Source organism: Saccoglossus kowalevskii, chromosome 22 (genome assembly GCF_978046115.1).
Source record: "Saccoglossus kowalevskii chromosome 22, keSacKowa6.1, whole genome shotgun sequence".
NCBI classification, from domain to species: Eukaryota; Metazoa; Hemichordata; class Enteropneusta; family Harrimaniidae; genus Saccoglossus; species Saccoglossus kowalevskii.
Window position 1 is genome coordinate 21,261,536 of NC_140662.1, and position 27,737 is coordinate 21,289,272.

At 35.1% G+C, this 27,737-nt stretch overlaps 1 protein-coding gene and 11 non-coding genes across 13 annotated transcripts; all 12 read right to left on the bottom strand.

Annotated features, from left to right (window-relative positions):
• Nucleotides 1-838: 838 nt before the first annotated feature.
• LOC144353411 (uncharacterized) lies at nucleotides 839-8,115 on the bottom strand. Of its 2 annotated transcripts, none has more exons than XM_085495644.1 (2): nucleotides 8,042-8,115; nucleotides 839-4,189 (listed from the first exon to the last, which is right to left on the bottom strand). In XM_085495644.1, the coding sequence occupies exons 1-2, from the start codon at nucleotides 8,089-8,091 to the stop codon at nucleotides 2,497-2,499; spliced, it is 1,743 nt and encodes a 580-aa protein (XP_085351770.1). In that variant the 5' UTR covers nucleotides 8,092-8,115; the 3' UTR covers nucleotides 839-2,496. The 2 variants fall into 2 exon arrangements, with proteins under 2 accessions (XP_085351770.1, XP_077866128.2); XM_078010002.2 differs by lacking the exon at nucleotides 8,042-8,115 and adding an exon at nucleotides 6,075-6,258.
• Nucleotides 8,116-17,754: 9,639 nt separating this feature from the next.
• On the bottom strand, nucleotides 17,755-17,965 carry LOC144348329 (small nucleolar RNA U3). Its single transcript, XR_013419820.1, has one exon. It is a non-coding gene; the product is annotated as a small nucleolar RNA U3 (small nucleolar RNA).
• A 740-nt stretch (nucleotides 17,966-18,705) lies between these two features.
• On the bottom strand, nucleotides 18,706-18,921 carry LOC144345641 (small nucleolar RNA U3). The gene has a single exon (XR_014928597.1). It is a non-coding gene; the product is annotated as a small nucleolar RNA U3 (small nucleolar RNA).
• A 740-nt stretch (nucleotides 18,922-19,661) lies between these two features.
• On the bottom strand, nucleotides 19,662-19,877 carry LOC146729115 (small nucleolar RNA U3). Its single transcript, XR_014928583.1, has one exon. It is a non-coding gene; the product is annotated as a small nucleolar RNA U3 (small nucleolar RNA).
• Nucleotides 19,878-20,615: 738 nt separating this feature from the next.
• Nucleotides 20,616-20,831, bottom strand: LOC146729116 (small nucleolar RNA U3). Its single transcript, XR_014928539.1, has one exon. It is a non-coding gene; the product is annotated as a small nucleolar RNA U3 (small nucleolar RNA).
• Nucleotides 20,832-21,569: 738 nt separating this feature from the next.
• On the bottom strand, nucleotides 21,570-21,785 carry LOC144343617 (small nucleolar RNA U3). Its single transcript, XR_013418995.2, has one exon. It is a non-coding gene; the product is annotated as a small nucleolar RNA U3 (small nucleolar RNA).
• Nucleotides 21,786-22,523: 738 nt separating this feature from the next.
• Nucleotides 22,524-22,739, bottom strand: LOC146729117 (small nucleolar RNA U3). Its single transcript, XR_014928572.1, has one exon. It is a non-coding gene; the product is annotated as a small nucleolar RNA U3 (small nucleolar RNA).
• A 737-nt stretch (nucleotides 22,740-23,476) lies between these two features.
• LOC146729118 (small nucleolar RNA U3) lies at nucleotides 23,477-23,692 on the bottom strand. Its single transcript, XR_014928599.1, has one exon. It is a non-coding gene; the product is annotated as a small nucleolar RNA U3 (small nucleolar RNA).
• Nucleotides 23,693-24,430: 738 nt separating this feature from the next.
• On the bottom strand, nucleotides 24,431-24,646 carry LOC146729119 (small nucleolar RNA U3). Its single transcript, XR_014928535.1, has one exon. It is a non-coding gene; the product is annotated as a small nucleolar RNA U3 (small nucleolar RNA).
• A 737-nt stretch (nucleotides 24,647-25,383) lies between these two features.
• Nucleotides 25,384-25,599, bottom strand: LOC144343650 (small nucleolar RNA U3). Its single transcript, XR_013419024.2, has one exon. It is a non-coding gene; the product is annotated as a small nucleolar RNA U3 (small nucleolar RNA).
• A 737-nt stretch (nucleotides 25,600-26,336) lies between these two features.
• LOC146729120 (small nucleolar RNA U3) lies at nucleotides 26,337-26,552 on the bottom strand. The gene has a single exon (XR_014928543.1). It is a non-coding gene; the product is annotated as a small nucleolar RNA U3 (small nucleolar RNA).
• Nucleotides 26,553-27,290: 738 nt separating this feature from the next.
• LOC146729121 (small nucleolar RNA U3) lies at nucleotides 27,291-27,506 on the bottom strand. The gene has a single exon (XR_014928546.1). It is a non-coding gene; the product is annotated as a small nucleolar RNA U3 (small nucleolar RNA).
• Between the last annotated feature and the right edge of the window lie 231 nt (nucleotides 27,507-27,737).

A 27,737-nucleotide genomic window follows, 5' to 3' on the forward strand; every position in this document is an offset into this window, starting at 1 on the left:
AGATGGCTGGTATCAACACTGTAGTAGGGGGGTGCATTTGGAATGGGGTTGGGTATTGATAATTGGGTGTGTGTGTAAATAAATTTCATAGAAGTTTAATGAAAAGTCTTCAAAAAAACAACAGCTTATTGGCAAGCCACTGGGGGATCAAACGGTTATTTTGTTGGCTGTTGCTGTGACAATGTTAGTACAGATTTTTTATAAAATTTGCAGGTTGCCCATGAAGTATGAATAAATTCGGTCAAGGCAAAAAAATCACAGAAAAATTAATAGTCAACTTGTAGGCTAAATGATCTTTGCTAGGCTTGTCATGTTACATTAAATTCAGAAAATTACTTTATGAACTTGCTGGTTCAACTTCGACACTTGAACACGTCATAAATGTTGAAATACATGTATTTGTTGTCATCTGTAAATTTGGTGTAATGAATAGTGTCGACCCAGTGGAAGCATATACAATACATTGTACACATAAAATATGGCACTTGCTTTGTATTCTTCATGGGTAATCACTCTTCGATCAGCGAACATTTTTATACAATTCTGGCATACCGGTAATAATGGCACTTTGGGAATGCAACACAACGATCAGAGCAACAACTATATGTAACTTTACACACACTGACTGACAACTGTGTCTTTATGAGTCAGTACATACATTTTGTTGAAAAAGACAATATAAATTGAAATTGCTACACTTTTTGCCCAATACAATGTACATTTCAATTTTGAGACACCCATGGTAGATCAGTCAGCAACTGAGCTGGCGCTGTTTTGGTATATGACTCTTTGCATAAATCTAGCCACCACATCCTACAAATACAGCAGACAATGCAAGATCTGTCAGCACATTTATTATTATACACCGGTATTCACATTGTTTTACAAAACCTTAAGATCCATGAAAAATGAGCATTAAATTGTTGCTACCAACTTCCCATATATTTTCAAAACTACATTGAAAAACTTGTGATTAGTCAGATTTGAAAATAAAATATATAATATATACAAACAACAATATTAAGAGCTATTGGTACATGAATTAAGATTATTTCTACCCAATTGTTGATACACGCATTTTACTCAATTGCAAATTTGGATGTTAAGTATTGACAAAGTTTTTAGTTTTAGTGTTACATTAAAGTGTAGCTTCTGTTTTCTCCACTTTGTTACCGATATTTTACAGTAGTGAGAGGGAGAAAACAGACAGATGCTGCTGGGTTGAAGTACAGCATCACTTCACTGTTTTACCTATTTCAACATAGCATTTACATATGGTTTGGTAGCTCAGTGAAGTTGAAGAAAAAAATACAATTGATTTGGTTATGTACTTAAATGGTTAAAGACACAAGGTAATCCATCACTCATTTTAAGTGTTGATTTTTACCAAATAAATCTGTTTTTCAAACTTGATAAAACAGAATGCTATTGTCATCAAAAAGGACACAGGCTACCTTAAATGATACATGACCTTACCTTGTATGTATCCAACGACAACTGTCATCGATAATTGTAAAAATTTTCAATAAAAATTCATAAATTAATTTGTTCAATAAATTACTGTCATAAGATTTAAATGTTACATTTAGTTAAGCACCGTGTTTGGGTTAGATAATTAACAGTGTCCTCTTTTTAACAATACTTGTTCAATAATACAACTGTTGTGAAAACGAACTGTTTAGCAAAATTGTAAGTGTTATCTTGGTCACATTCCAATTTGTTTCCCAACAAGTCAGTCCGATTTCCAAACAAATGTGTTTGCATTTACCGCATTGCAAAATTACATGTACGTTGTACAGTAGTAAGTTAATTAAAGATTGCACAAATTTAGTTATTTTTTTTAAATTTTTTAATTAAAAATATATGCATATGTTTTGCTTCAACCGGACCAATATGAAAACTTAATTTTAGACTATCACTGCGTATAAAAGTTTTATAAATTGTACTTTTATTGAAAGTACATGGAACACTTGTATTTTCTGTTTTGTTGATTATGTTTTCTCCATTGGTCTCTCTACTGCAGATACTATAAATAAAGTTATGAAACTCGGGCAATCCATTGAGACACACCAAGAAAAGTCACCCCATAAAACACGTTTTACCGGTACATGTTGGATGCAATCATTATTTCTTAACTTCTCTATTTATAATTCTAATATGGCAGAAGATGGAGAAACCCACATGGTTTTATACCGTAGATGCTCTTAAATATAAGTGCATATGCTTAAAAAAACAACCTACTGATACTGAACAAGTTAGCATAAATGCTTTAGCGCAAGTAATCTCTCCAACACATTTTTTTGGATGACGTGCATTTATAGAGTTGTGCCTTTAATGCAAATATGTATAGAGATCAGTAAAATTTTAGCAAAAAAAACATTTATATAGGTAAAAACAATGGCCAAACAAAAATTCTTAGCTCATAATTATGTTGCTAATGAAGATGCACTTGCAACAGAGCAAATAAAATAGTCACATAGAGGCTGCAAATCCAATTTATGATGTAATATGGATCCCAGCACCTTGACCACTGGCATCGTATTCAACATTGATAGAAACTCTGTTGACACAGGAATTCTTCAGGCACTCAAACACTTTGGAAGAAAACTTGAAACCAGAGGTGAAACTCAGAGACTGTAATGACGGGCAACAATTTGCAAGCGCTTTCAAAGAAAAGCCTGATAAATGAGAGTAGCGAGACGATTCAATAAGTGATAACTCTTCCAGTGGACAATTGGCAGCTAATTTACATACTGCAGCATCGGTAATCTTATCTTTATAAACATGGCGTCTTCCAGCTGGTCGTACCACCAAACGAGAAAGCCGAGGACAATTCATGGCTAGTTTGATCAAAATCATGTCATCAACAAACCTGCTGTCAACGTCTAATTCTTGTATATTTTCACACGAATTTGTTAAAGCAAACAGCAACAGTTTGGCATTTTGGATGATATGTGAAACATCTAACATTAGCTTGTCGCAGGAAAGACAGAATCGGCATAATCGCATTGCTCTATCAGCATCAACAAAGAGTGACAGGAGTCCCTCCATTGACTCAGCATGGTAACAACATAGTTCCAAACTTTTCAAAGAATAACAGAACTTTACAATTGCGTCAACAACTGCACACTCCAATGTTTTATCTTGGTTCTTCTGTTTGGTGTTCAAAAAATGAATCCCTTTCAGCTGGGCTCCTATTCTCGACAGCACAGAATACACAGTATCTGCTGTAAAATACCACATTGGAAGCTCCAAGTATTCCAGATTTATCAATGAGCTCAAGGAAGAAGGGGAAAGAGGCATGATTCTGTCATCAATTCGGGGATATAGACTGAGCCGATTCAGCGTTGATGGGAAGCAGCTAGCATCTGCACAGCTCACGATTGATGACAGTGTTAATATTTCCAGCTTTGGACAGCTGTTTGCAAGACACTTCAAATCACTGTCATTGACACCTTTCGATTTCAGATAAGACTGCAATTTAAGTTCCTGTATATTTGGACAGTGGTTTGCAATAGCATGGATGCATGCAGGAGGCAGTGGAATCAATCCGTCAATCTGAAAATGTTTCAGATGTTCACCAAGCCTAGTAATTATCTCAACAATGTAAGAATCACCCAAGAACATTGCTGTTGTGTCGCAAGTAAGCGAGAAATCATTCAATAGTTCATGATGAGAAACAAATGGGATGAGACATTTCAATGGAGCCCTTGGTATTTCTGAACAACATGTGTATCCACTGGCAGTCCAGCAGCCATATATCTTGAGTGCCACTTTTCTGAGATTAGGTATTTTAAGCCGCTCAAGAAACCCCAAATCTATAATACTGATAATTAACTTCAAATCAGTAAGTTTATTCTGTTGATTTAAGAATGCAGTAATACCGTCAGTACTGACATTGTCACCTATATAAAAAGATTTCAATTTGCATCCACAATCTGCAAGACGTTTTAAAAAATTGTCATTAACTTGGTTGCAGCTAGAAAAGTCAAGTGATTTCAGCTCTGGCACAAACAAGGCCTTTTCAATGTATGGCAGGTATTCCTGTGTGAACATGTCATGGTCAGCCAATCTCTGTAACAGTGCTTCTTTAAACAGAGTTGGTAATAACTCTCTGACTTCTTGGTGTAATACAGAAAGATGGCAGCTAACTGTCTTGAGGCACAGGTCACTTAAAGATGGAATCATTCTGAAAAAAGAAACACAAATTAAATAAGGTAAATATTGATCATAATTTAATAACACAATACACAGAGCCAGGCTTATCAAAAAAACAAATCTGCATCAATGTAACTTAAGATTATCTGCAATTGGGGGTGGGGACATTTTTGGCAATTCCTGTAGTACATGCGATTTTGTCAAATTTTGTTCAATGTATGTATCTCCAGAAAAAGTGAAAAATCTTATTAAAATATAGCTCCTGTTAAATTACTCCACTTTATTACTAAAATACAGTATATTGAAATAACATGCTGGCTAACAAAACATATTGATACTGTATTCTTCAATTATCATAAATAGTCCAAAGTGTACAGCTCTCCCATCACTTTTCATACTTTGTACAATGCAAACCTGAATCAACCACTGCCCTGAATCTAGCACAGTTGGATGGTTAAAAATCAACTTAGATTTCAACCTAGATAGCAAACGTACATATGCATGAATGTTAGGGCAAACCGTGTATGATCAAACATGATTAGCAATCAATCTAAGTTTATAAGTATAAACTGCCCCACTTGTAAACGTACATGCACACATGTATGGGAGCAAACTTAACCTTTTCACCACCGGTTTCCTCTTTTTATCACAAAATAGTCCCGTTTATAGTCTGCATTTTCCTTCAGAAGATTAGGACAAAAATAGCCAAATTTGTTTGAATAAAAACTGCAAATTTTGTTTGCTGTCTTCCAAATTAGGGTACATTTTCAGAAAAAAAGTACAGAAAAATTTGGGCAAGAAAGTCTGGTGGTCAAAAGGTTAAACATGCCGGTGTCTTGCGGCGTTTTCCAGCACTGCAAGGAAACCTGAATAAATAATTTTTTTCTTACAATAGGGAAAATGGACCTAATTTATCCAAATTCCATAACACAATCTAATCTTTATAGATAAATATTTATGTAAGCTGAAGGAGTTTGGGATGGAGCAAATGAAAGAACACAAGGTGCAGAAATTTGGGACTGTTTGCTTTTCAAAATTGTTGAGTGGGATCATTGGATTTCATTTTTTTGGTTGTGGCTAATAAACTTTTTGGAAAAATTTCCTGAAACTTTACTATATTATTCTTTGTGATTGGCTGTTTTTTTTTTTTTTTAAATTCTTAGGAAATAATTGGGGTACTTCCAAATTTGTTTCAATCCAGCAAGCATTTTCACTGCACTGTCCCCATGTTGTTTTTACCGGTAGTTGATCTGAGTGTCTAGTACTAGTGCACGCCAATTTCAATGCAGTATGACTGGAAGTGCAAAAATTAACAAGATATTCATCTTACAGACAAAGAATTGGATATAAATATGTTATCAAACTAAGATGCAGCTTTCTACCCTTCCCTGTAGTACTTTTGATTAACTTTTTCTAAAACAATTTTATATGACATGCACGATGACCAGAAACTAGTTTTATCGTTGGTTGTCAAGAGATCTACATCTAAAACTTTTGCGTTATGACATGGGGTGAAAATATTTCTTTCATTACCAAATGCAACTTAATTCGTTGTCTTAAATTATTTTGAAAATCTGGAATTCAAAACATTGATTATAAATGAAATAATGTACCGGATTTTAAAACGCAGGCGTTGACCTCGGCTTACTTTTAAGTGACCTCTTGTGGGTTGAACATTTTCGGACTATTTCCGTAAACAGCAGGGCCACGTTACATTTTCATCGAAGCTACAACTAGGTATTTACACACACCACAAAGTAAGTCTCATCACTGGATAACGTTGTTCCAACCACAGTTCACCTGCTAAATTTTGTGTAATTTTGTAAAGAGCGCGTGTTTACATTGGAAAAGTCGGTCGACGACCTGTCCCACTTTCAGCGACAAAACGTAAACAACTTCTAATACCATATACTCACGTTGAAAACGAGCGATTATTCACTGCACTTTATCGCTGACGTAAATAAGTGGTGGCTTGAAGATTTTTTGTGTGTGCAGACAGCAAAAAGGCACAAACTGGTAGTCATATTTGATGCAAGATATATGCAGTATGCCGCACGAAAACAGACTGAAAACTGGTTGCAACTGGAATATTTACTACTTTCGCCAGACACCGTTGGGGGCGTTTTTCTGGGATCGGGAACAACATTTATAACTATGGGGTACCGCCATGCAAAGAGCTACTTGTTTCGTCGCACAGTGTGCATGCCCGTAGCCAGGATTTTGCTTGAGGGGGTTCTTTTTACTCTCTGAGGGACCTTGAGCGCCAAAATAGCATTTCCAAAGGAAAAATCAGAAACACTCATATAACTGCTTCAGCCAATATTTTATTGGATGAAAAGACTTCACAATACGTATGTTTGCTTTAGAAGGCCAATTACATTGGCGGATTTAATAGATGGGGGCCGAGGGGCCGCCCCCCTCTTTAACAACCAACATTGCTTCGAGCCATCGGCGCTCGTGAACTTGGCCTTAGGCCAACTTATCGCCCCCCCCCCTATTCCAGAATCCTAGATATCGATCCGCCCCTGAATTACGCCTCCCATAGGATTCAATCCCCGGATTCAATCATGGACTGCATGTAGCACATTGACCAGCGCTGGAACAAGTTAATGTGCTTGCCGTGATCACTTTCTCCTCCAAACGTTTTACTGGCTTTGATACCACATTCAATTTGTATCCGACCACCGACACAAAAAACTGGATGCTTTTCAACGCTCTTGTGGCTCTTGTGTTTGAAATGTTTTCTTTCTTAGAAATGGTTCAAAACCACATCACGTCCAGCGTCAGGCGTTATATGACAGTAGGGAACTGTGTCGGTTCTTGGTCATCCACAGGCTTCCGGGCGCCGTTTACCATGGCAACGACCAGGCGTCACTTTTTTGACTGGCAGAATGTCGTCTGCCGAGCGCGGCTCGCTGCGGTCCACCACTTTCATGGCGTGACAGTTGTTTTTTAACGCGTGCCGCGCCCCGCCCGAGCCTTTTATCAGTATAATGCGAACTCAGGAAGATCTTTACCAGTATAATACGGACTCAGGAATAACTAACTTGGTTCATCTCTATTCTATTACAAAGTGAGCGATATTTCTAAGACTTCCAGCCCCGCTGGTAGCCCTGCGTACAGTGCTGTGTGTACGGGGACGCGTTCGGTTGGTAGATGTCCCCACCACAGCCCTGCGTACCTCCATAGACAAAGTCCGGGACTTTGAAAAATATAACTTTTTAATGAAATAACATGCCCAGGTACCAAAAATAATGATCGATTACCAGATATATCCAGAACTCCCAGTTCGGAGTCCAATTGTGGATGAAATCGGCTACTTTGCCCTAAAAACAAACGTATTCTCTCGCGTGAATGAAATTAAAAATGGCGGCGTTTGGTGGATAGTTCCTCCGGTACCTACGAGTTTACAATTTGTCCGTCTTTACTAGTTGTTATTTAAAGACATTTCAGTTTCAGATATTAAACTTTGTAATGGTTGTTACGGATAACTATCGTCATTTCAACCGATTTCGGCTGGGAAACTACTTATTTTTAATTTGCGCACCAATTACGGTGCGCTCCCGGACTTTGTCTATGGAGGTACGCAGGGCTGTGGTGGGGACATCTATCAACTGAACGCGTCCCCGTACACACAGCACTGTACGCAGGGCTACCCCGCTGGTTGCCAACCTTTGAAGTCAGAATTAGTTAGTACTCTCGGGGGCGGAGCTACGTCACAAGACGTTTCTCGTTGCTAAGACGCGCACCACTGTACCATGTATTTCTGTGGGCTCTGCGCGCGTTGCTGAGGAACGCGGAACGTCGAGCCGGTGAAAAATCGAGAAAACAACAGGAACTCAACTTTGAAGTAATTCTGAACAATCAAATTTATATGCGTTACAACACGCAGGCTAATCTTGTTACACTGCTCAGGGGAGTCTCAACAACCATCCCAAAGTACCGTTTTCTGACAGTTTTCGGCCTTTGTTTTCATCGTGATGGTTGCCATGCCATGAAAATGCCCGGATGCCCCCCCCTCCGAGGACAGCGGTGTAAAATAGTTTTTATCGCCACGCGTACCGGGCTACGACTGTAAGGAACTGGCACGGGGCTATATAGCTACATATATAGCTAGTATTTGTGCGCATTGTTCGCAAAATAAGGTTATTTTCATGTTAAATGTCACAGGCGTAGTTGTTGCATTTCAAGTTATTGGCTGGTTCCCGCCTCAAGTGTCATGGCGTACCAAGCCATCCTACTTGGCTGGTTCCCGCCTCAAGTGTCATGGCGTACCTTCGCTGGTTCCCGGCGTCCTTTGCGAATGGCAGGTAGGACGCAGGTAACTAGTTTTTACTTATTGACTCTTACACAATCCCCGGAGGGAAAGAAAATGGTCACAAAGTACAAGGAGAAATATATATATATAAAAAACAAAACAAAAACACAATATACTAAAAAACAAATAACAAATACAATCACTAAATTACTAAATAAAACAAAATCTCTAAAATACAATCTAATATAAAATTACAAAATTGACAGCAGGCATTAAGATGTCAAGTAAGACCCTGCTTCCTGACTTCAAAGCTTTTACTTATGAACTGTGCTACTGGTATAATAATGTTTTCATTCTGTAACAATTCCATGAATTTTTTCTCTGCAGGTTTATTTTCAAATGCTGGGATCATATCCTTAGCTTTATTGAACAGTTTGGCACGCAACTCATTATATTTGTTGCATTCCAGCAGAAAATGCATTTCATCCTCAATTAGACCTTTGTTACACATGTCACAAACCCTGTTGTTTAGTGGGATTTTTTTATGACGACCCATTTCAATTTTGAGACTATGGTCACTAAGACGGAATTTGGTAAGCACACTACGCAGTTCAAAGTTTTTTAGCTTGACTAAATATGGCTCAAGTTTTAAATCTGATTTGATTAGCCGATATGTTCTTAGTTTGTTTTTCTCATTTGCTTTGGTGCGGTTATCATTATAGACCTCACCTTTCCATCTTGTTAGAAATAAATCCTTGATGCCTAAATCAATTTGTTTCATTTGTGCCGAGGTTAGTTTATCACCGTTGTTAACTGAATGATATAGTTGGATATTGTTTAATAATGATGTCACTTCTAGATACCATTTACTTTTAATGCTTTGGTTAACCACAAAAGCTTCCTTGAGTAACGCATTATTAGAATTCATGGCCCGACTGTAATATTTAATTATTTGTTTTTTTATAAATACGTCTAGGGGGTATCTGCCTAACTCGCTATACATGGCCATAATTGGTGTGTGTTGTGACACCCCCAGTAGATACCGACAATAACTTAATTGAACGTCTTCAATAGGTGATTTAGTGGAGAACTCATCACCCCAAACATCACAACCATAAATGAGGATAGGTCTGATGAGTTTGTCAAAAAGGGAAATTGAAACTTTTATACTTATGTTTTGTATTGAGCCAAGCTTTGCTTTCATTGAAAACAGAGCTTTTTGAGCCTTACGTTTAAGGTTTTTTAGGCCATCCTTAAATTTACCATTGGCACTAATGACTAGTCCCAGATAGTTATAAGATTTAACTGTATCAAGTTCGATACCTCCAAGAAAAAATGTATCATTATTCAAACGTCTGTTTGATTTATTGAAAATTAAAATTTTGGTTTTGTCAGTGTTGACAGAGAGCTTCCACGTTTTAGCATACAATGCCAAACTATCAAGACATGTCTGTAATCCCTGTTTAGTTTTAGAAAGTATCACAATATCATCGGCATAGAGTAGACAGCTGACATGCGAGTTTTCTAAATAAGGAGGATCACAGGTATTAGGATTGAAAATAGTGGGCAGGTCATTTAAAAAAAGATTGAAGAGAGTTGGACTAAGATTACATCCCTGTTTAACACCAATATTGGACTGAAATTGTTTTGTTAAGCCTTCTTTACATTTAACTTTATATTTTACTTTACTGTACATGTTTTTGATAGTTTTATACATTTTTCCAGTTATACCATATTTGATTAATTTTTTGAATAGACCATCATGCCAGACACTGTCAAAGGCCTTTCTAAGGTCAATAAAGCAGGCATATAATTTTTTTGATTTTTTAATATTTGTGTTATTTTGTTTATTGGCGCACTCTGACTTACCACTGTAGAGATATTTATTTACCAGGGTTTTTAGTATGAAAAGATTGTCTGTAGTTCGACAATCATGCCTGAATCCGAACTGTCGACTGGAAAGAATGTTATTAGAGTCTAAAAATGATGTCAGCCTAATATTTAGAATACTATTGAATAACTTGCCAAGACAGCTAGAGATGGCAATTCCCCTGTAGTTGGCCGGGTTATTTTTCGACCCAGATTTGTGGATTGGTACCAACAGGCCAGTGCTCCAAGAATGTGGATAGTTATTTGAACTATAAACAATATTAAAGAGTTTATGTATTGCATCTAATAAGTGATGTTCACCGTATTTTAACAATTCATTGCAAATTCTATCTTCTGCCGAAGCCTTGTTACTTTTAAGAAGTCTAATGGCTTTAGTTATTTCATTTTTTAAGATTGGTCTGTCTAAATAGGGGTTGCTACTTGCACTCTTTTCACTATTCTCCAGTTCATTCGCAATCTCAGAGTTTGATGTACTGCTATCAGTATTAAGTAGGGTCTTAAAGTAAACCAACCAATCACCAGGTTGAACATTCCCGTTATTATTACTGGGGTTCTCGCCATTCATTTCACGAAGAATCTTCCAAAATTTAGATGTGTCTGATTTAGAATTTTCCAATTCTTTGAGTTGTGCAATCATTTTCTGATTACTTTTATGTTTGATTAGTTTTTTATACTGTTTACGGGTTTGAAAGAATTTCCCTCGGATATATGGATCTTGAGGATACTTTTGTAATAAACGTGATAGGCTCCTTAACTCCTTACGAAGGGACCAACAATCCTGGTCAAACCAGTTTTTTTGTTTACTTTTGCGTTTATTTTTTTTAAGTTTAGGAGTAATTTTCTTTAGACATTTGTCTGCAATATTTGTAATTAAATTTTCAAAATCTGTGACTGCAGTTTCTGACTCATAAATGCTATAAGGTTTGCTCATAAAATTCTTAATTTCATTATTATTTAACTTTTCAAGGTTTGTTTGATAATTGTCCTTAGCCTGGTCATTCCACATATATTTTGATGGTAAAGGATCTAATTTATCATTGCTTTTATTATTTTCATTTAGACACATGTTTAGTAATCACCATATTGTTCCATTTGGGCCGGTTTTCCGGCCGGAAGGAACGCGACTGGGTGACGTAATTTGAAAACATTCCAAGTTCCGTTTTGCGTAAACGTTTCTGTAATGCTACAATAAAGCCATGCTCATACATACATACTGCCTGCTTACTAGTTACCGGCCTCTTGTGGCTTGGTACGCCATTGGCTGGTTCCCGCCTCAAGTGTCATGGATCCGGCATTCTGATTGGTCCATCACTTTCTCGTTGCTTGTTCCATTTCTCTCTGTCACCTGACGTCAGCGCTTACGCTCGTGGCCTCAGGGGTTTCCTTTTACTTTCGAAAGTTGGGTGAATAAAAAACTGTTTCTTTTGTTATAAATTTTCACAGAAACAGCGAGGAATGTCAGAAACATCTCAAATGTGTAAATCTAAGCAGGCAGTATGTTTGAGCATGGCTTTATTGTAGTATTATAGACATGTTTACGCAGAACGGAACTTGGAATGTTTTCAAATTACGTCACTCAGTCACGTGCCTTCCGGCCGGAAAACCGGCCCAAATGGAACAATATGGCGATTACTAGTTACCTGCCATCCTGCGTAACAAGGGCCACGCGCCATCCTCCGGTAACCCTTGCCACCACAAGCGGTGATTTTATCAAGAATCGTGATAAATAAATACGTTCTTGCATTAATTGAACTGGAAAATGTATCAAAATGATTCAAATACTTCATAAAGTAGTTGGTTTAAATAAATATAGTAAAAGTATTATGTTTTACCGTGCTTTGTGGACGTAAATGGCTATTTTGATAAAGGACTACATTTTTATGGATTGATTACAAGGCGTAAATAGTTTCCCGGGAGATTTTAAAATGGCAGCCTCCGATCCGATTGTGAAATCATGCAATGATGCCTTGAATCCCAACATGTAGGTAAGTGTTAATTTGGAGAACTTTACCATTGTTTATTCACCACAGAGACTATTCAGGGAACAAGCCGTAAATTGTGTGTGTTTATCCTTAGATAACTAATACATTTATTTGTTGTCTGAGGTTTATCATTGGTTGCTAGTGTAGTAAAATATTAATCGTCACCGTTGTTTTTCTGCTCACTGTTTTGTGGTTATGGAATGCCCCCTTATATAATAAAAATTGTATACAAGGAAAACAAATTACTAGTGGTGGTCGGTGAATCACGGTTTTTAGTAACCGTGGGTGAATAAATAATTTGTTTCTCAGAAGTATTGGACAAGGTGCATTTTAGATTATGTCTTTTAAATAAGCTAATATAAACAATTAGATCTCATTTTTTTACAATTTATTTTAATAATATACTACATTGATATACATAGTGTATATGCTATGCTTTCAAAGTCCACATTTTGGCGATGGCCGCTACAAATTGACACTAATGACACAGGAAATGTTTTATTAAAAACAAAAATAAGAGAAAAAAAGATAGATAGTTACAGCTATTAACACTTTAATCAAAATAAAAGTTATACCTACCTACATTAATTTCAGTGTTTCCATAAACAATACTATTTTATTTGTCCTATACAAAATGTACCCACTGTCAATGCAGCATGTTCAAGTGTGCTGCTTGAAAATATATATTTGACATTGATCATGTAAATATTATAAGGATTAAAATTATAATAAGATACTAATTTAGATTTATTTTTATCTTGGCTTCTGCTATTGTTGAAATAGATTCAGTCACAATGCGCACTATAGCTGCTACGTGTATGTCATTCTAATTTTAGTGGGCAAAATAACTTTCACAGTTTCTGGTTGTTGTTGTATTTCATTTTCAAGTATTTCTGTTACAAGTACCATTTTTCATATATTCTATTTTGACTAAACATGTTCATTTTTTTTTTCGCAGAGTAAAAACATTTTGTAAAACCTACAAAGAGCTGAACACACAACTGTCTTTTTTATTATGGCTCTTTTCATGGCATTGAGTGGCACTCTGACTGCTGTACAGCTGGACCAGTTACCACAGTTACAAAATATTGCTGAGAATGTTCCTGGCATGCAAGAGAATATAATAATGTATTGCACAACAATATATGTTGTCTGTGTTTGGATTCACAAAAGAGCAGTGCTCCCCAGGGATCTGCTGCACTAATTGTCTTTAAGTCAACTGCCATAATTTAAGTGCACCTCCAATATAATCATACCTGTGTTAAATTTGTAACACCTCTTTTACCTGGGTACTTTACCCCATGAAAAACTCCTGATAATTCAAATCCAATACCATATTTGCTCTATTAGAAGCACATATATATGTGTAAATAAATAAGTGTTTTGTCTATTGACAGAGCTAATACAGTAAATGTGGTTCACAATTAGTAGGTCAAGTAAGATAAGACCAATTTAAAGGGTAGTACTAGTAATTTACAGTCTGTGAACAAATATTTTTTTAATTTTCAACAGATATTTGTCTGCATTGGTGTAAGGCTGAATTTCAATAGTGGTTTACATGTTATGTATTGTCATCTGTATTAACTACACTTTGCATATCAACACAAGTGCGGTTACAACCAGAACAAAGGTCACATGACCAATAATGGTACAAGTATTGATTTAAGGTAGAAGCCTACTCAGCATTTTTTGAGAAAGTTGGTCATAAATCGCATGACAGTGTTAATTGGTTTATTATGTAAAATCGTGGAGCTATTGCCCCATAAAATAGCATTCTTTTGTGTGAACAGTGCCGTATTTTGAGAAACTTGTCCTAATATTTTTCAAAAATCGCTATTTTTAGAACAATTCCATAGAGCGCAATGTTAAGCAAAAATTGCATTTTTCAACATTTTTAAAACCAAGGTTTTTAAAAAAATTCAGGAAAACAAAAAGTACCCCTCATTAACAATATATATTTTTTTCAGCCTATGTCACCAGCCTACAATTTGACATATGGCATAATATCTCTGCCATAGGAATCTATGGTAAAAGCACTATAATACTGCCAAAATAGCCACTATCCACTAAAATACAACCATGATTTTCTTGAAAATTAACCTGGTGACCCCCAACTTTTTTTAAGTCAATATATTGCCTAGAAGTACAATTTATTAAAAAATAGATAAATTCTGCGTATATGAGTAGACTTCTACCTGAGCGTTGGGAGGGTCAAGGTTTACCCTTGAACAAGTGCTTACATTTGGACAACAGTAGTATTTCAAATCATTTGTTTGTTAGACTTTCATAATAAATTTATTTTTATAGTGTATACATGTAATAGAATCCCATTATAAAATTATATGTATACATGTATATCACAAGAATGTTTGCTATACATATATATATATATACGTCCATTATCCATTCAATAATAAATTAATAATACCACACATTTGCATCAATCAATGTGCCTTTACTTTATAATCAGATTAGCATTAACTTATGAACATGTTAGTATTCCAATTAATACAACAATTTCTTCTATACAGAAAATATATAAATAAGTGCATGTACACATGTCAATTTAAAGATGTTTTCTCAACATGGAAGAGATCTGTATATCCATGGCCCCTGGTAACCTTTATTAGTCCCCAAATATCAAAAAAAATATTTATAATCCCAAGGTTACAAGTTGTAATTGAACTGTATTGTTATCATAATGATGGTAATTAATAAAGATTGGAATCCTATGTGAAAATTTTCATTGTGTTATGATTTGTTTTTTACTTATACTAATATAATACAATGTTTGAGGCCACTTAAAGCTTATTCGTTGTAAAGTGCTCCAAATATTTACAACTTTATTACTGAAAAAGTAAGATTTCAGACATCCTCTAGTTATAGATGTTTTACCATAAATGCTTACTGACTGGACATGCATTAGTATTATAAAGCTACACAGGTGACTTTGTACAGTAACCATATCTCTAAAAAAACAATTTAGCACCCTAGCTTTAAATTTCATTATCATGCAGAGAAAGAAATAATTTGTATAAAAATGACATTGCAAGTATTACCAACCTATGGTTTGAAAAAAAATGGTAAAACGCGAGATATTGATCGTTATGAATATTGTACTTGTTAGTAGGTCATATTTGTTGAATTTCTGAAATGGCGATGAATTAATTCCTTTCAATCCATTACATGATTGTCCAAGGGTTTTCATAAATATCCTTAACTTTTGTAGTACTTGTGTACCTCGAAGTAAAACTTCTTCCGGAACTACATACGTGTGTCTACTGGATTTACAGTGGATGAAGAGTGCTTCATTAAAATTGACACAGAACGACATACTGCATCTGCTGACCCTGTTTCACGACCTATGGCTTGTGTAACTTTATTTGGGCCTAGCCGGTGGATTAACGTCTTGATATTACACACTCCATACTTCTGTCTCAAATCATGTAAAAATACGAACAACAAAGAAATTTAGTGTTTGACAATGCAACAAAAATAATTATTAATTAAATTAAAAGTTTCACGGTTTTTACGAAAACCAACAAATTATCCGCAATCATGAGTTCAGATATAACATTTCCTAATATTGCTCCACCGATTGCATAACAAAATACTATTAAAAACAAAATAAGGAAATCTTATCTAAATACGATTCTAAGATGGTCGTTATATTATCAGCTTCGGCTTTACGGCTTCCGAGCTTGATATAAAATGATAATCCAGCAGTCGAAAAACTAAAACAGTGAATGACGATCGTGCCTCCGCTTGTTTGCATTTCTGTGTTTATGTAAATGTAGTTCAGGGTTCAGTGCGCGGAGGAAGATGCGCAGTGACTGTGCGCACAAGTTGTGGTTACAGAGGTCCGTGGGGCCGATGGTAGAGAATGGTTACCTGCGTCCTACTGGCCATTCGCAAAGGACGCCGGGAACCAGCGAAGTCATCCTACCTACCATTCGCAAAGAATTCAAGTTATCGCCACTGTGTTGCGCGCGCTCGTTGGTGGCGCTGTTAGTACCCAAGTAAAGGAGTACGCATATCGTGGAATTAAACTGCTTAACACGCATCGCCAGGAATCCTTTGTGCAATAACGCGGAAATGTGGTGGAAGATACCAATAACGCATCACCAGGAATTCTTTTATGCAATAACGCGGAAATGTGGGGAAATATATCAATACCGCATCACCAGGAATTCTTTTGTGCAACTTTAACGCGGAAATGTGGGAAAAGGCATCAATAATGCATCAAGAGGAGTTTTTTTGTGCAATAACGCGGAAATGTAGGAAAAGGTATCAATAATGTGGAAGATATCAATAACGCATCACCAAGAACTCTTTTGTGCAATAACGCGGAAATGTGGTGGAAGATATTAATAACGCATCACCAGGAATTCTTTTGTGCAATAACGCGGAAATGTGGTGGAAGATATCAATAACGCATCACCAGGAATTGTTTTGTGGAATAACGCGGAAATGTGGGTAAAGGTATCAATAACGCATCACCAGGAATTCTTTTGTGCAATAACGCGTAAATGTGGGGAAAGATATCAATACCGCATCACCAGGAATTCTTTTGTGCAATAACGCGTAAATGTGGGGAAAGATATCAATACCGCATCACTAGGAACTCTTTGGGCAATAACGCTCATGGTGATGTGTTACGACGTGTTCCAGTACTGCAATTAGATATTGACACATTGCCTGCTATAGCTTTTTGATACAATATATATCGGCAATCCGTGACTATCTGTGGAATCTTTCAGTAGTATATGTGTTAAATTTACTACTCCCACCATCAAAGGCGCTGTTAGTGGCAAACCCAATCTCCTGACAATCGAGAATTAATTCGCCACATCCGCATAAAAGATGCTGTGATATATCTGCATTTTTGTCTCAAAACTGGCTAAATACAACAATATTACGCTAAGATGTAGATATACACCAAGAACATTCTGGCTTACATACACTGAGTGTCGCCATATGTTCCATTTGTTTAAAATAGTGGAAACTCATTAACACGTTAGTCTCCACTTGTGTTTGGTTTATATAACAATGAAATCGTAATCCGGTCACGTGAATAACACTGTTCCACGTGGTGAAGTAATTGAAACAATGTCCAGATTGTTGCAAGTACTTGGATATAACACACCTTAGAATATGTATCCAGCAAGATCATAATTTGTTGGATCATTTATCCTGAATGTATGTATAGTGAAGAGAAATGAAATCCATAATTATGAGTTAAAGTGTTATCTTCTGAGGCAAGTCAACTTCAATTCCCAATTGTCCGTCATTCCGGAATTCATTCTCCACACTCGCATTAATTAGTAGCTGCAGTGATATATTTGCTTTGTTGTACCAAAACTGACTAAAACATCAAAACATGATGTTAGAGAGACATTCGGATAGATTCACTTAAAAATTAGCGCAGGCTAAAATTTTATTTACTCGCAATTGAAGTATGATAAAAACATGTGTTCACACTTATTTAATACCAAATTATTCAGAATAGAATGTTCATCACTGACCAATATCAGTTGCAATAGAAACAACAATAGAGGTCGTTTTCACGCTCAGAAGAGAACACTGTAACTCATCATTATGGTTTGCGTTTCTCGTCACTTTTCAGTGATGGAATCGTGATACATACTACAGAAATGATCCCTAAAATTATGATATTACTGGATACACATCTTAAGGAATATTATATCCAAGTATTTACAATAATCTCAACACGGTTTTGACCACTGCATCATGTGGCATATTTAGTCACATATCCCAATCGTAATATTTGAATAATTTCTGACAATAATTTACATTTGCCAATATGCAATGTTCGATAGAGTATATTATTATAATTAAATATACATTTGATTTCGAATATACAATTAGGATTATGTTTTCTCCCTCTCACTGAATACGATTTAAATTATTGACGTGAAACACCAGGAGAAAGTGTTCGAATATAATGCCACAGTTTTTGGTCTGAGAAGTCTCCGACGAAAAGTGTGACGTCATATCCGATACCCAAGCCTTTTGAGTGAGTGTTTCCTAATCATACCATGAATAAAAACTCTAAAACTGAAAAAATCAATAATGGGAAAATTACAAGTGCACAATGCTAAATACGTGTTAGCTTTCATAAATAGCAAACGATGAATCGTACGCTTTAAGATTTTCTCATGAATAATTATCGCGAATATAAATAATAAGGTATCAGAAGTATAATTTCTGTGTCAAGAGGTATTGAATAATTCATGAAAAATTACAAAACAACCAAACCCTAAAACCAACTCTAACCTAAACCCCAAAACTCCGGCCAAAATAGGATTATAAGTGCCCCTCCAGATTTATCACACATAATAGAATAGCATGACATTATGATGGTGGTTTATTTTGATTTAACAGAAAAAAAGGGAAACCACTCTGAATGTGTTGACTTCCTCCATGGACAATTGCTTGGAATGGAACGTTCATCAATGGCCAACATCAGTTGCAATAGAAACAACAATAGAGGTCGTTTTCACACTCAGAAGAGAACACTGTAACTCATCATTATGGTTTGCGTTTCTCGTCAGTTTTCAGTGATGGAATCGTGATACATACTATAGAAATGATCCCTAAAAGTATGATCTTACTGGATACACATCTTAAGGAATATTATATACAAGTATTTACAACAATCTGAACATGGTTTTGACCACTGCATCATGTGGCATATTTAACCACATATCCCAATCGTAATATTTGAATAATTTCTGACAATAATTTACATTTGCCAATATACAATGTTCGATAGAGTATATTATTATAATTAAATATACATTTGATTTCGAAAATACAATTAGGATTATGTTTTCTCCATCTCACTGAATACGATTTAAATTATTGACGTGAAACACCAGGAGAAAGTGTTCGAATATAATGCCACAGTTTTTGGTCTGAGAAGTCTCCGACGAAAAGTGTGACGTCATATCCGATACCCAAGCCTTTTGAGTGAGTGTTTCCTAATCATACCAGGAATAAAAACTCTAAAATTGAAAAAATCAATAATAGGAAAATTACAAGTGCACAATGCTAAATACGTGTTAGCTTTCATAAATAGCAAACGATGAATCGTACGCTTTAAGATGTTCTCATGAATAATTATCGCGAATATAAATAATAAAGTATCAGAAGTATAATTTCTGTGTCAAGAGGTATTGAATAATACATGAAAAATTACAAAACAACCAAACCCTAAAACCAACTCTAACCTAAACCCCAAACCTCCGGCCAAAATATGAGTAAAAGTGCCCCTCCAGGTTAATCACACACAATAGAATAGTATGACATTATGATGGTGGTTTATTTTGATTTAACAGAAAAAAAGGGAAACCACTCTGAATGTGTTCACTTCCTCCATGGATAATTGCTTGGAATGGAACGTTCATTAATGACCAACATCAGTTGCAATAGAAACAACAATAGAGGTCGTTTTCACGCTCAGAAGAGAACACTGTAACTCATCATTATGATTTGCGTTTCTCGTCACTTTTCAGTGATGGAATCGGGATACATACTATAGAAATGATCCCTAAAAGTATGATCTTACTGAATACACATCTTAAGGAATATTATATCCAAGTATTTACAACAATCTGAACATGGTTTTGACCACTGCATCGTGTGGCATATTTAATCACATATCCGAATCGTAATGTTTGAATAATTTCTGACAATAATTTCCATTTGCCAATATACAATGTTCGATGTATATTATTATAATTAGATATACATTTGATTTCGGATATACAATTAGGATTATGTTTTCACCCTCTCACTGAATACGATTTAAATGATTGACGTGAAACACCACGAGAAAGTGTTCGAATATAATGCCACAGTTTTTGGTCTGAGAAGTCTCCGACGAAAAGTGTGACGTTATATCCGATACCCAAGCCTTTTGAGTGAGTGTTTCTTAATCATACCAGGAATAAAAACTCTAAAACTGAAAAAAATCAATAATAGGAAAATTACAAGTGCACAATGCTAAATACGTGTTAGCTTTCATAAATAGCAAACGATGAATCGTACGCTTTAAGATTTTCTCATGAATAATTATCGCGAATATAAATAATAAAGTATCAGAAGTATAATTTCAGTGTCAATAGGTATTGAATAATTCATGAAAAATTACAAAACAACCAAACCCTAAAACCAACTCTAACCTAAACCCCAAAACTCCTGCCAAAATAGGATTAAAAGTGCCCCTCCAGATTAATCACACACAATAGAATAGTATGACATTATTGATGGTGGTTTATTTTGATTTAACAGAAAAAAGGGAAACCACTCAGAATGTGTTCACTTCCTCCATGGACAATTGCTTGGAATGGAACGTTCATCAATGACCAACATCAGTTGCAATAGAAACAACAATATAGGTCGTTTTCACGCTCAGAAGAGAACACTGTAACTCATCATTATGGTTTGCGTTTCTCGTCACATTTCAGTGATGGAATCGTGATACATACTATAGAAATGATCCCTAAAAGTACGATCTTACTGAATACACATCTTAAGGAATATTATATCCAAGTATTTACAACAATCTGAACATGGTTTTGACCACTGCATCGTGTGGCATATTTAATCACATATCCGAATCGTAATGTTTGAATAATTTCTGACAATAATTTACATTTGCCAATATACAATGTTCGATGTATATTATTATAATTAGATATACATTTGATTTCGGATATACAATTAGGATTATGTTTTCACCGTCTCACTGAATACGATTTATATGATTGACATGAAACACCACGAGAAAGTGTTCGAATATAATGCCACAGTTTTTGGTCTGAGAAGTCTCCGACGAAAAGTGTGACGTTATATCCGATACCCAAGCCTTTTGAATGAGTGTTTCTTAATCATACCAGGAATAAAAACTCTAAAACTGAAAAAAATCAATAATGGGAAAATTACAAGTGTACAATGCTAAATACGTGTTAGCTTTCATAAATAGCAAACGATGAATCGTACGCTTTAAGATTTTCTCATGAATAATTATCGCGAATATAAATAATAAGGTATCAGAAGTATAATTTCTGTGTCAAGAGGTATTGAATAATTCATGAAAAATTACAAAACAACCAAACCCTAAAACCAACTCTAACCTAAACCCCAAAACTCCGGCCAAAATAGGATTAAAAGTGCCCCTCCAGATTAATCACACACAATAGAATAGTATGACATTATTGATGGTGGTTTATTTTGATTTAACAGAAAAAAGGGAAATCACTCAGAATGCGTTCACTTCCTCCATGGACAATTGCTTGGAATGGAACGTTCATCAATGACCAGCATCAGTTGCAATAGAAACAACAATATAGGTCGTTTTCACGCTCAGAAGAGAACACTGTAACTCATCATTGTGGTTTGCGTTTCTCGTCACTTTTCAGTGATGGAATCGTGATACATACTATAGAAATGATCCCTAAAAGTATGATCTTACTGGATACACATCTTAAGGAATATTATATCCAAGTATTTACAACAATCTGAACACGGTTTTGACCACTGCATCATGGGGCATATTTAATTACATATCCGAATCGTAATGTTTGAATAATTTCTAACAATAATTTACATTTACCAATATACAATGTTCGATGTATATTATTATAATTAGATGTACATTTGATTTCGGATATACAATTAGGATTATGTTTTCAGCCTCTCACTGAATACGATTTAAATTATTGACGTGAAACACCACGAGAAAGTGTTCGAATATAATGCCACAGTTTTTGGTCTGAGAAGTCTCCGACGAAAAGTGTGACGTTATATCCGATACCCAAGCCTTTTGAGTGAGTGTTTCCAAATCATACCAGGAATAAAAACTCTAAAACTGAAAAAAATCAATAATGAGAAAATTACAAGTGCACAATGCTAAATACGTGTTAGCTTTCATAAATAGCAAACGATGAATCGTACGCTTTAAGATTTTCTCATGAATAATTATCGCGAATATAAATAATAAAGTATCAGAAGTATAATTTCTGTGTCAAGAGGTATTGAATAATTCATGAAAAATTACAAAACAACCAAACCCTAAAACCATCTCTAGCCTGAACCCCAAAACTCCGGCCAAAATAGGATTAAAAGTGCCCCTCCAGATTAATCACACACAATAGAATAGTATGACATTATGATGATGGTTTATTTTGATTTAACAGAAAAAAAGGGAAACCACTCTGAATGTGTTCACTTCCTACATGGACAATTGCTTGGAATGGAACGTTCATCACTGACCAACATCAGTTGCAATAGAAACAACAATATAGGTCGTTTTCACGCTCAGAAGAGAACACTGTAACTCATCATTATGGTTTGCGTTTCTCGTCACTTTTCAGTGATGGAATCGTGATACATACTATAGAAATGATCCCTAAAAGTATGATCTTACTGAATACACATCTTAAGGAATATTATATCCAAGTATTTACAACAATCTGAACATGGTTTTGACCACTGCATCGTGTGGCATATTTAATCACATATCCGAATCGTTATGTTTGAATAATTTCTGACAATAATTTCCATTTGCCAATATACAATGTTCGATGTATATTATTATAATTAGATATACATTTGATTTCGGATATACAATTAGGATTATGTTTTCACCCTCTCACTGAATACGATTTAAATGATTGACGTGAAACACCACGAGAAAGTGTTCGAATATAATGCCACAGTTTTTGGTCTGAGAAGTCTCCGACGAAAAGTGTGACGTTATATCCGATACCCAAGCCTTTTGAGTGAGTGTTTCTTAATCATACCAGGAATAAAAACTCTAAAACTGAAAAAAATCAATAATAGGAAAATTACAAGGGCACAATGCTAAATACGTGTTAGCTTTCATAAATAGCAAACGATGAATCGTACGCTTTAAGATTTTCTCATGAATAATTATCGCGAATATAAATAATAAAGTATCAGAAGTATAATTTCAGTGTCAAGAGGTATTGAATAATTCATGAAAAATTACAAAACAACCAAACCCTAAAACCAACTCTACCTTAACCCCAAAACTCCGGCCAAAATAGGATTAAAAGTGTCCCTCCAGATTAATCACACCCAATAGAATAGTATGACATTATGATGGTGGTTTATTTTGATTTAACAGAAAAAAAGGGAAACCACTCTGAATGTGTTCACTTCCTCCATGGACAATTGCTTGGAATGGAACGTTCATCAATGCCCAACATCAGTTGCAATAGAAACAACAATATAGGTCGTTTTCAAGCTCAGAAGAGAACACTGTAACTCATCATTATGGTTTGCGTTTCTCGTCACTTTTCAGTGATGGAATCGTGATACATATTATAGAAATGATCCCTAAAAGTATGATCTTACTGAATACACATCTTAAGGAATATTATATCCAAGTATTTACAACAATCTGAACATGGTTTTGACCACTGCATCGTGTGGCATATTTAGTCACATATCCGAATCGTAATGTTTGAATAATTTCTGATAATAATTTACATTTGCCAATATACAATGTTCGATGTATATTATTATAATTAGATGTACATTTGATTTCAGATATACAATTAGGATTATGTTTTCAGCCTCTCACTGAATACGATTTAAATTACTGACGTGAAACACCACGAGAAAGTGTTCGAATATAATGCCACAGTTTTTGGTCTGAGAAGTCTCCGATGAAAAGTGTGACGTTATATCCGATACCCAAGCCTTTTGAGTGAGTGTTTCCAAATCATACCAGGAATAAAAACTCTAAAATTGAAAAAATCAATAATGGGAAAATTACAAGTGCGCAATGCTAAATACGTGTTAGCTTTCATGAATAGCAAACGATGAATCGTACGCTTTAAGATTTTCTCATGAATAATTATGGCGAATATAAATAATAAGGTATCAGAAGTATAATTTCTGTGTCAAGAGGTATTGAATAATTCATGAAAAATTACAAAACAACCAAACCCTAAAACCAACTCTAACCTAAACCCCAAAACTCCGGCCAAAATAGGATGAAAAGTGCCCCTCCAGATTAATCACACACAATAGAATAGTATGACATTATTGATGGTGGTTTATTTTGATTTAACAGAAAAAAAGGGAAACCACTCAGAATGTGTTCACTTCCTCCCTGGACAATTGCTTGGAATGGAACGTTCATCAATGACCAACATCAGTTGCAATAGAAACAACAATATAGGTCGTTTTCACGCTCAGAAGGGAACACTGTAACTCATCATTGTGGTTTGCGTTTCTCGTCACTTTTCAGTGATGGAATCGTGATACATACTATAGAAATGATCCCTAAAAGTATGATCTTACTGGATACACATCTTAAGGAATATTATATCCAAGTATTTACAACAAACTGAACACGGTTTTGACCACTGCATCATGGGGCATATTTAATTACATATCCGAATCGTAATGTTTGAATAATTTCTGACAATAATTTACATTTACCAATATACAATGTTCGATGTATAATATTATAATTAGATGTACATTTGATTTCGGATATACAATTAGGATTATGTTTTCAGCCTCTCACTGAATACGATTTAAATTACTGACGTGAAACACCACGAGAAAGTGTTCGAATATAATGCCACAGTTTTTGGTCTGAGAAGTCTCCGACGAAAAGTGTGACGTTATATCCGATACCCAAGCCTTTTGAGTGAGTGTTTCTTAATCATACCAGGAATAAAAACTCTAAAACTGAAAAAAATCAATAATGGGAAAATTACAAGTGCACAATGCTAAATACGTGTTAGCTTTCATAAATAGCAAACGATGAATCGTACGCTTTAAGATTTTCTCATGGATAATTATCGCGAATATAAATAATAAAGTATCAGAAGTATAATTTCAGTGTCAAGAGGTATTGAATAATTCATGAAAAATTACAAAACAACCAAACCCTAAAACCAACTCTACCTTAACCCCAAAACTCCGGCCAAAATAGGATTAAAAGTGCCCCTCCAGATTAATCACACACAATAGAATAGTATGACATGATGATGGTGGTTTATTTTGATTTAACAGAAAAAAAGGGAAACCACTCTGAATGTGTTCACTTCCTCCATGGACAATTGCTTGGAATGGAACGTTCATCAATGACCAACATCAGTTGCAATAGAAACAACAATATAGGTCGTTTTCACGCTCAGAAGAGAACACTGTAACTCATCATTATGGTTTGCGTTTCTCGTCACTTTTCAGTGATGGAATCGTGATACATACTATAGAAATTATCCCTAAAAGTATGATCTTACTGAATACACATCTTAAGGAATATTATATCCAAGTATTTACAACAATCTGAACATGGTTTTGACCACTGCATCGTGTGGCATATTTAGTCACATATCCGAATCGTAATGTTTGAATAATTTCTGATAATAATTTACATTTGCCAATATACAATGTTCGATGTATATTATTATAATTAGATGTACATTTGATTTCAGATATACAATTAGGATTATGTTTTCAGCCTCTCACTGAATACGATTTAAATTACTGACGTGAAACACCACGAGAAAGTGTTCGAATATAATGCCACAGTTTTTGGTCTGAGAAGTCTCCGACGAAAAGTGTGACGTTATATCCGATACCCAAGCCTTTTGAGTGAGTGTTTCCAAATCATACCAGGAATAAAAACTCTAAAATTGAAAAAATCAATAATGGGAAAATTACAAGTGCGCAATGCTAAATACGTGTTAGCTTTCATGAATAGCAAACGATGAATCGTACGCTTTAAGATTTTCTCATGAATAATTATCGCGAATATAAATAATAAGGTATCAGAAGTATAATTTCTGTGTCAAGAGGTATTGAATAATTCATGAAAAATTACAAAACAACCAAACCCTAAAACCAACTCTAACCTAAACCCCAAAACTCCGGCCAAAATAGGATGAAAAGTGCCCCTCCAGATTAGTCACACACAATAGAATAGTATGACATTATTGATGGTGGTTTATTTTGATTTAACAGAAAAAAGGGAAACCACTCAGAATGTGTTCACTTCCTCCATGGACAATTGCTTGGAATGGAACGTTCATCAATGACCAACATCAGTTGCAATAGAAACAACAATATAGGTCGTTTTCACGCTCAGAAGGTAACACTGTAACTCATCATTGTGGTTTGCGTTTCTCGTCACTTTTCAGTGATGGAATCGTGATACATACTATAGAAATGATCCCTAAAAGTATGATCTTACTGGATACACATCTTAAGGAATATTATATCCAAGTATTTACAACAATCTGAACACGGTTTTGACCACTGCATCATGGGGCATATTTAATTACATATCCGAATCGTAATGTTTGAATAATTTCTGACAATAATTTACATTTACCAATATACAATGTTCGATGTATATTATTATAATTAGATGTACATTTGATTTCGGATATACAATTAGGATTATGTTTTCAGCCTCTCACTGAATACGATTTAAATTACTGACGTGAAACACCACGAGAAAGTGTTCGAATATAATGCCACAGTTTTTGGTCTGAGAAGTCTCCGACGAAAAGTGTGACGTTATATCCGATACCCAAGCCTTTTGAGTGAGTGTTTCTTAATCATACCAGGAATAAAAACTCTAAAACTGAAAAAAATCAATAATGGGAAAATTACAAGTGCACAATGCTAAATACGTGTTAGCTTTCATAAATAGCAAACGATGAATCGTACGCTTTAAGATTTTCTCATGAATAATTATTGCGAATATAAATAATAAAGTATCAGAAGTATAATTTCTGTGTCAAGAGGTATTGAATAATTCATGAAAAATTACAAAACAACCAAACCCTAAAACCATCTCTAGCCTGAACCCCAAAACTCCGGCCAAAATAGGATTAAAAGTGCCCCTCCAGATTAATCACACACAATAGAATAGTATGACATTATGATGGTGGTTTATTTTGATTTAACAGAAAAAAAGGGAAACCACTCTGAATGTGTTCACTTCCTCCATGGACAATTGCTTGGAATGGAACGTTCATCAATGACCAACATCAGTTGCAATAGAAACAACAATATAGGTCGTTTTCACGCTCAGAAGAGAACACTGTAACTCATCATTATGGTTTGCGTTTCTCGTCACTTTTCAGTGATGGAATCGTGATACATACTATAGAAATGATCCCTAAAAGTATAATCTTACTGAATATACATCTTAAGGAATATTTTATCCAAGTATTTACAACAACCTGAACATGGTTTTGACCACTGCATCGTGTGGCATATTGAATCACATATCCGAAATGTAATGTTTGAATAATTTCTGACAATAATTTACATTTGCCAATATACAATGTTCGATGTATATTATTATAATTAGATATACATTTGATTTCGGATATACAATTAGGATTATGTTTTCACCCTCTCAC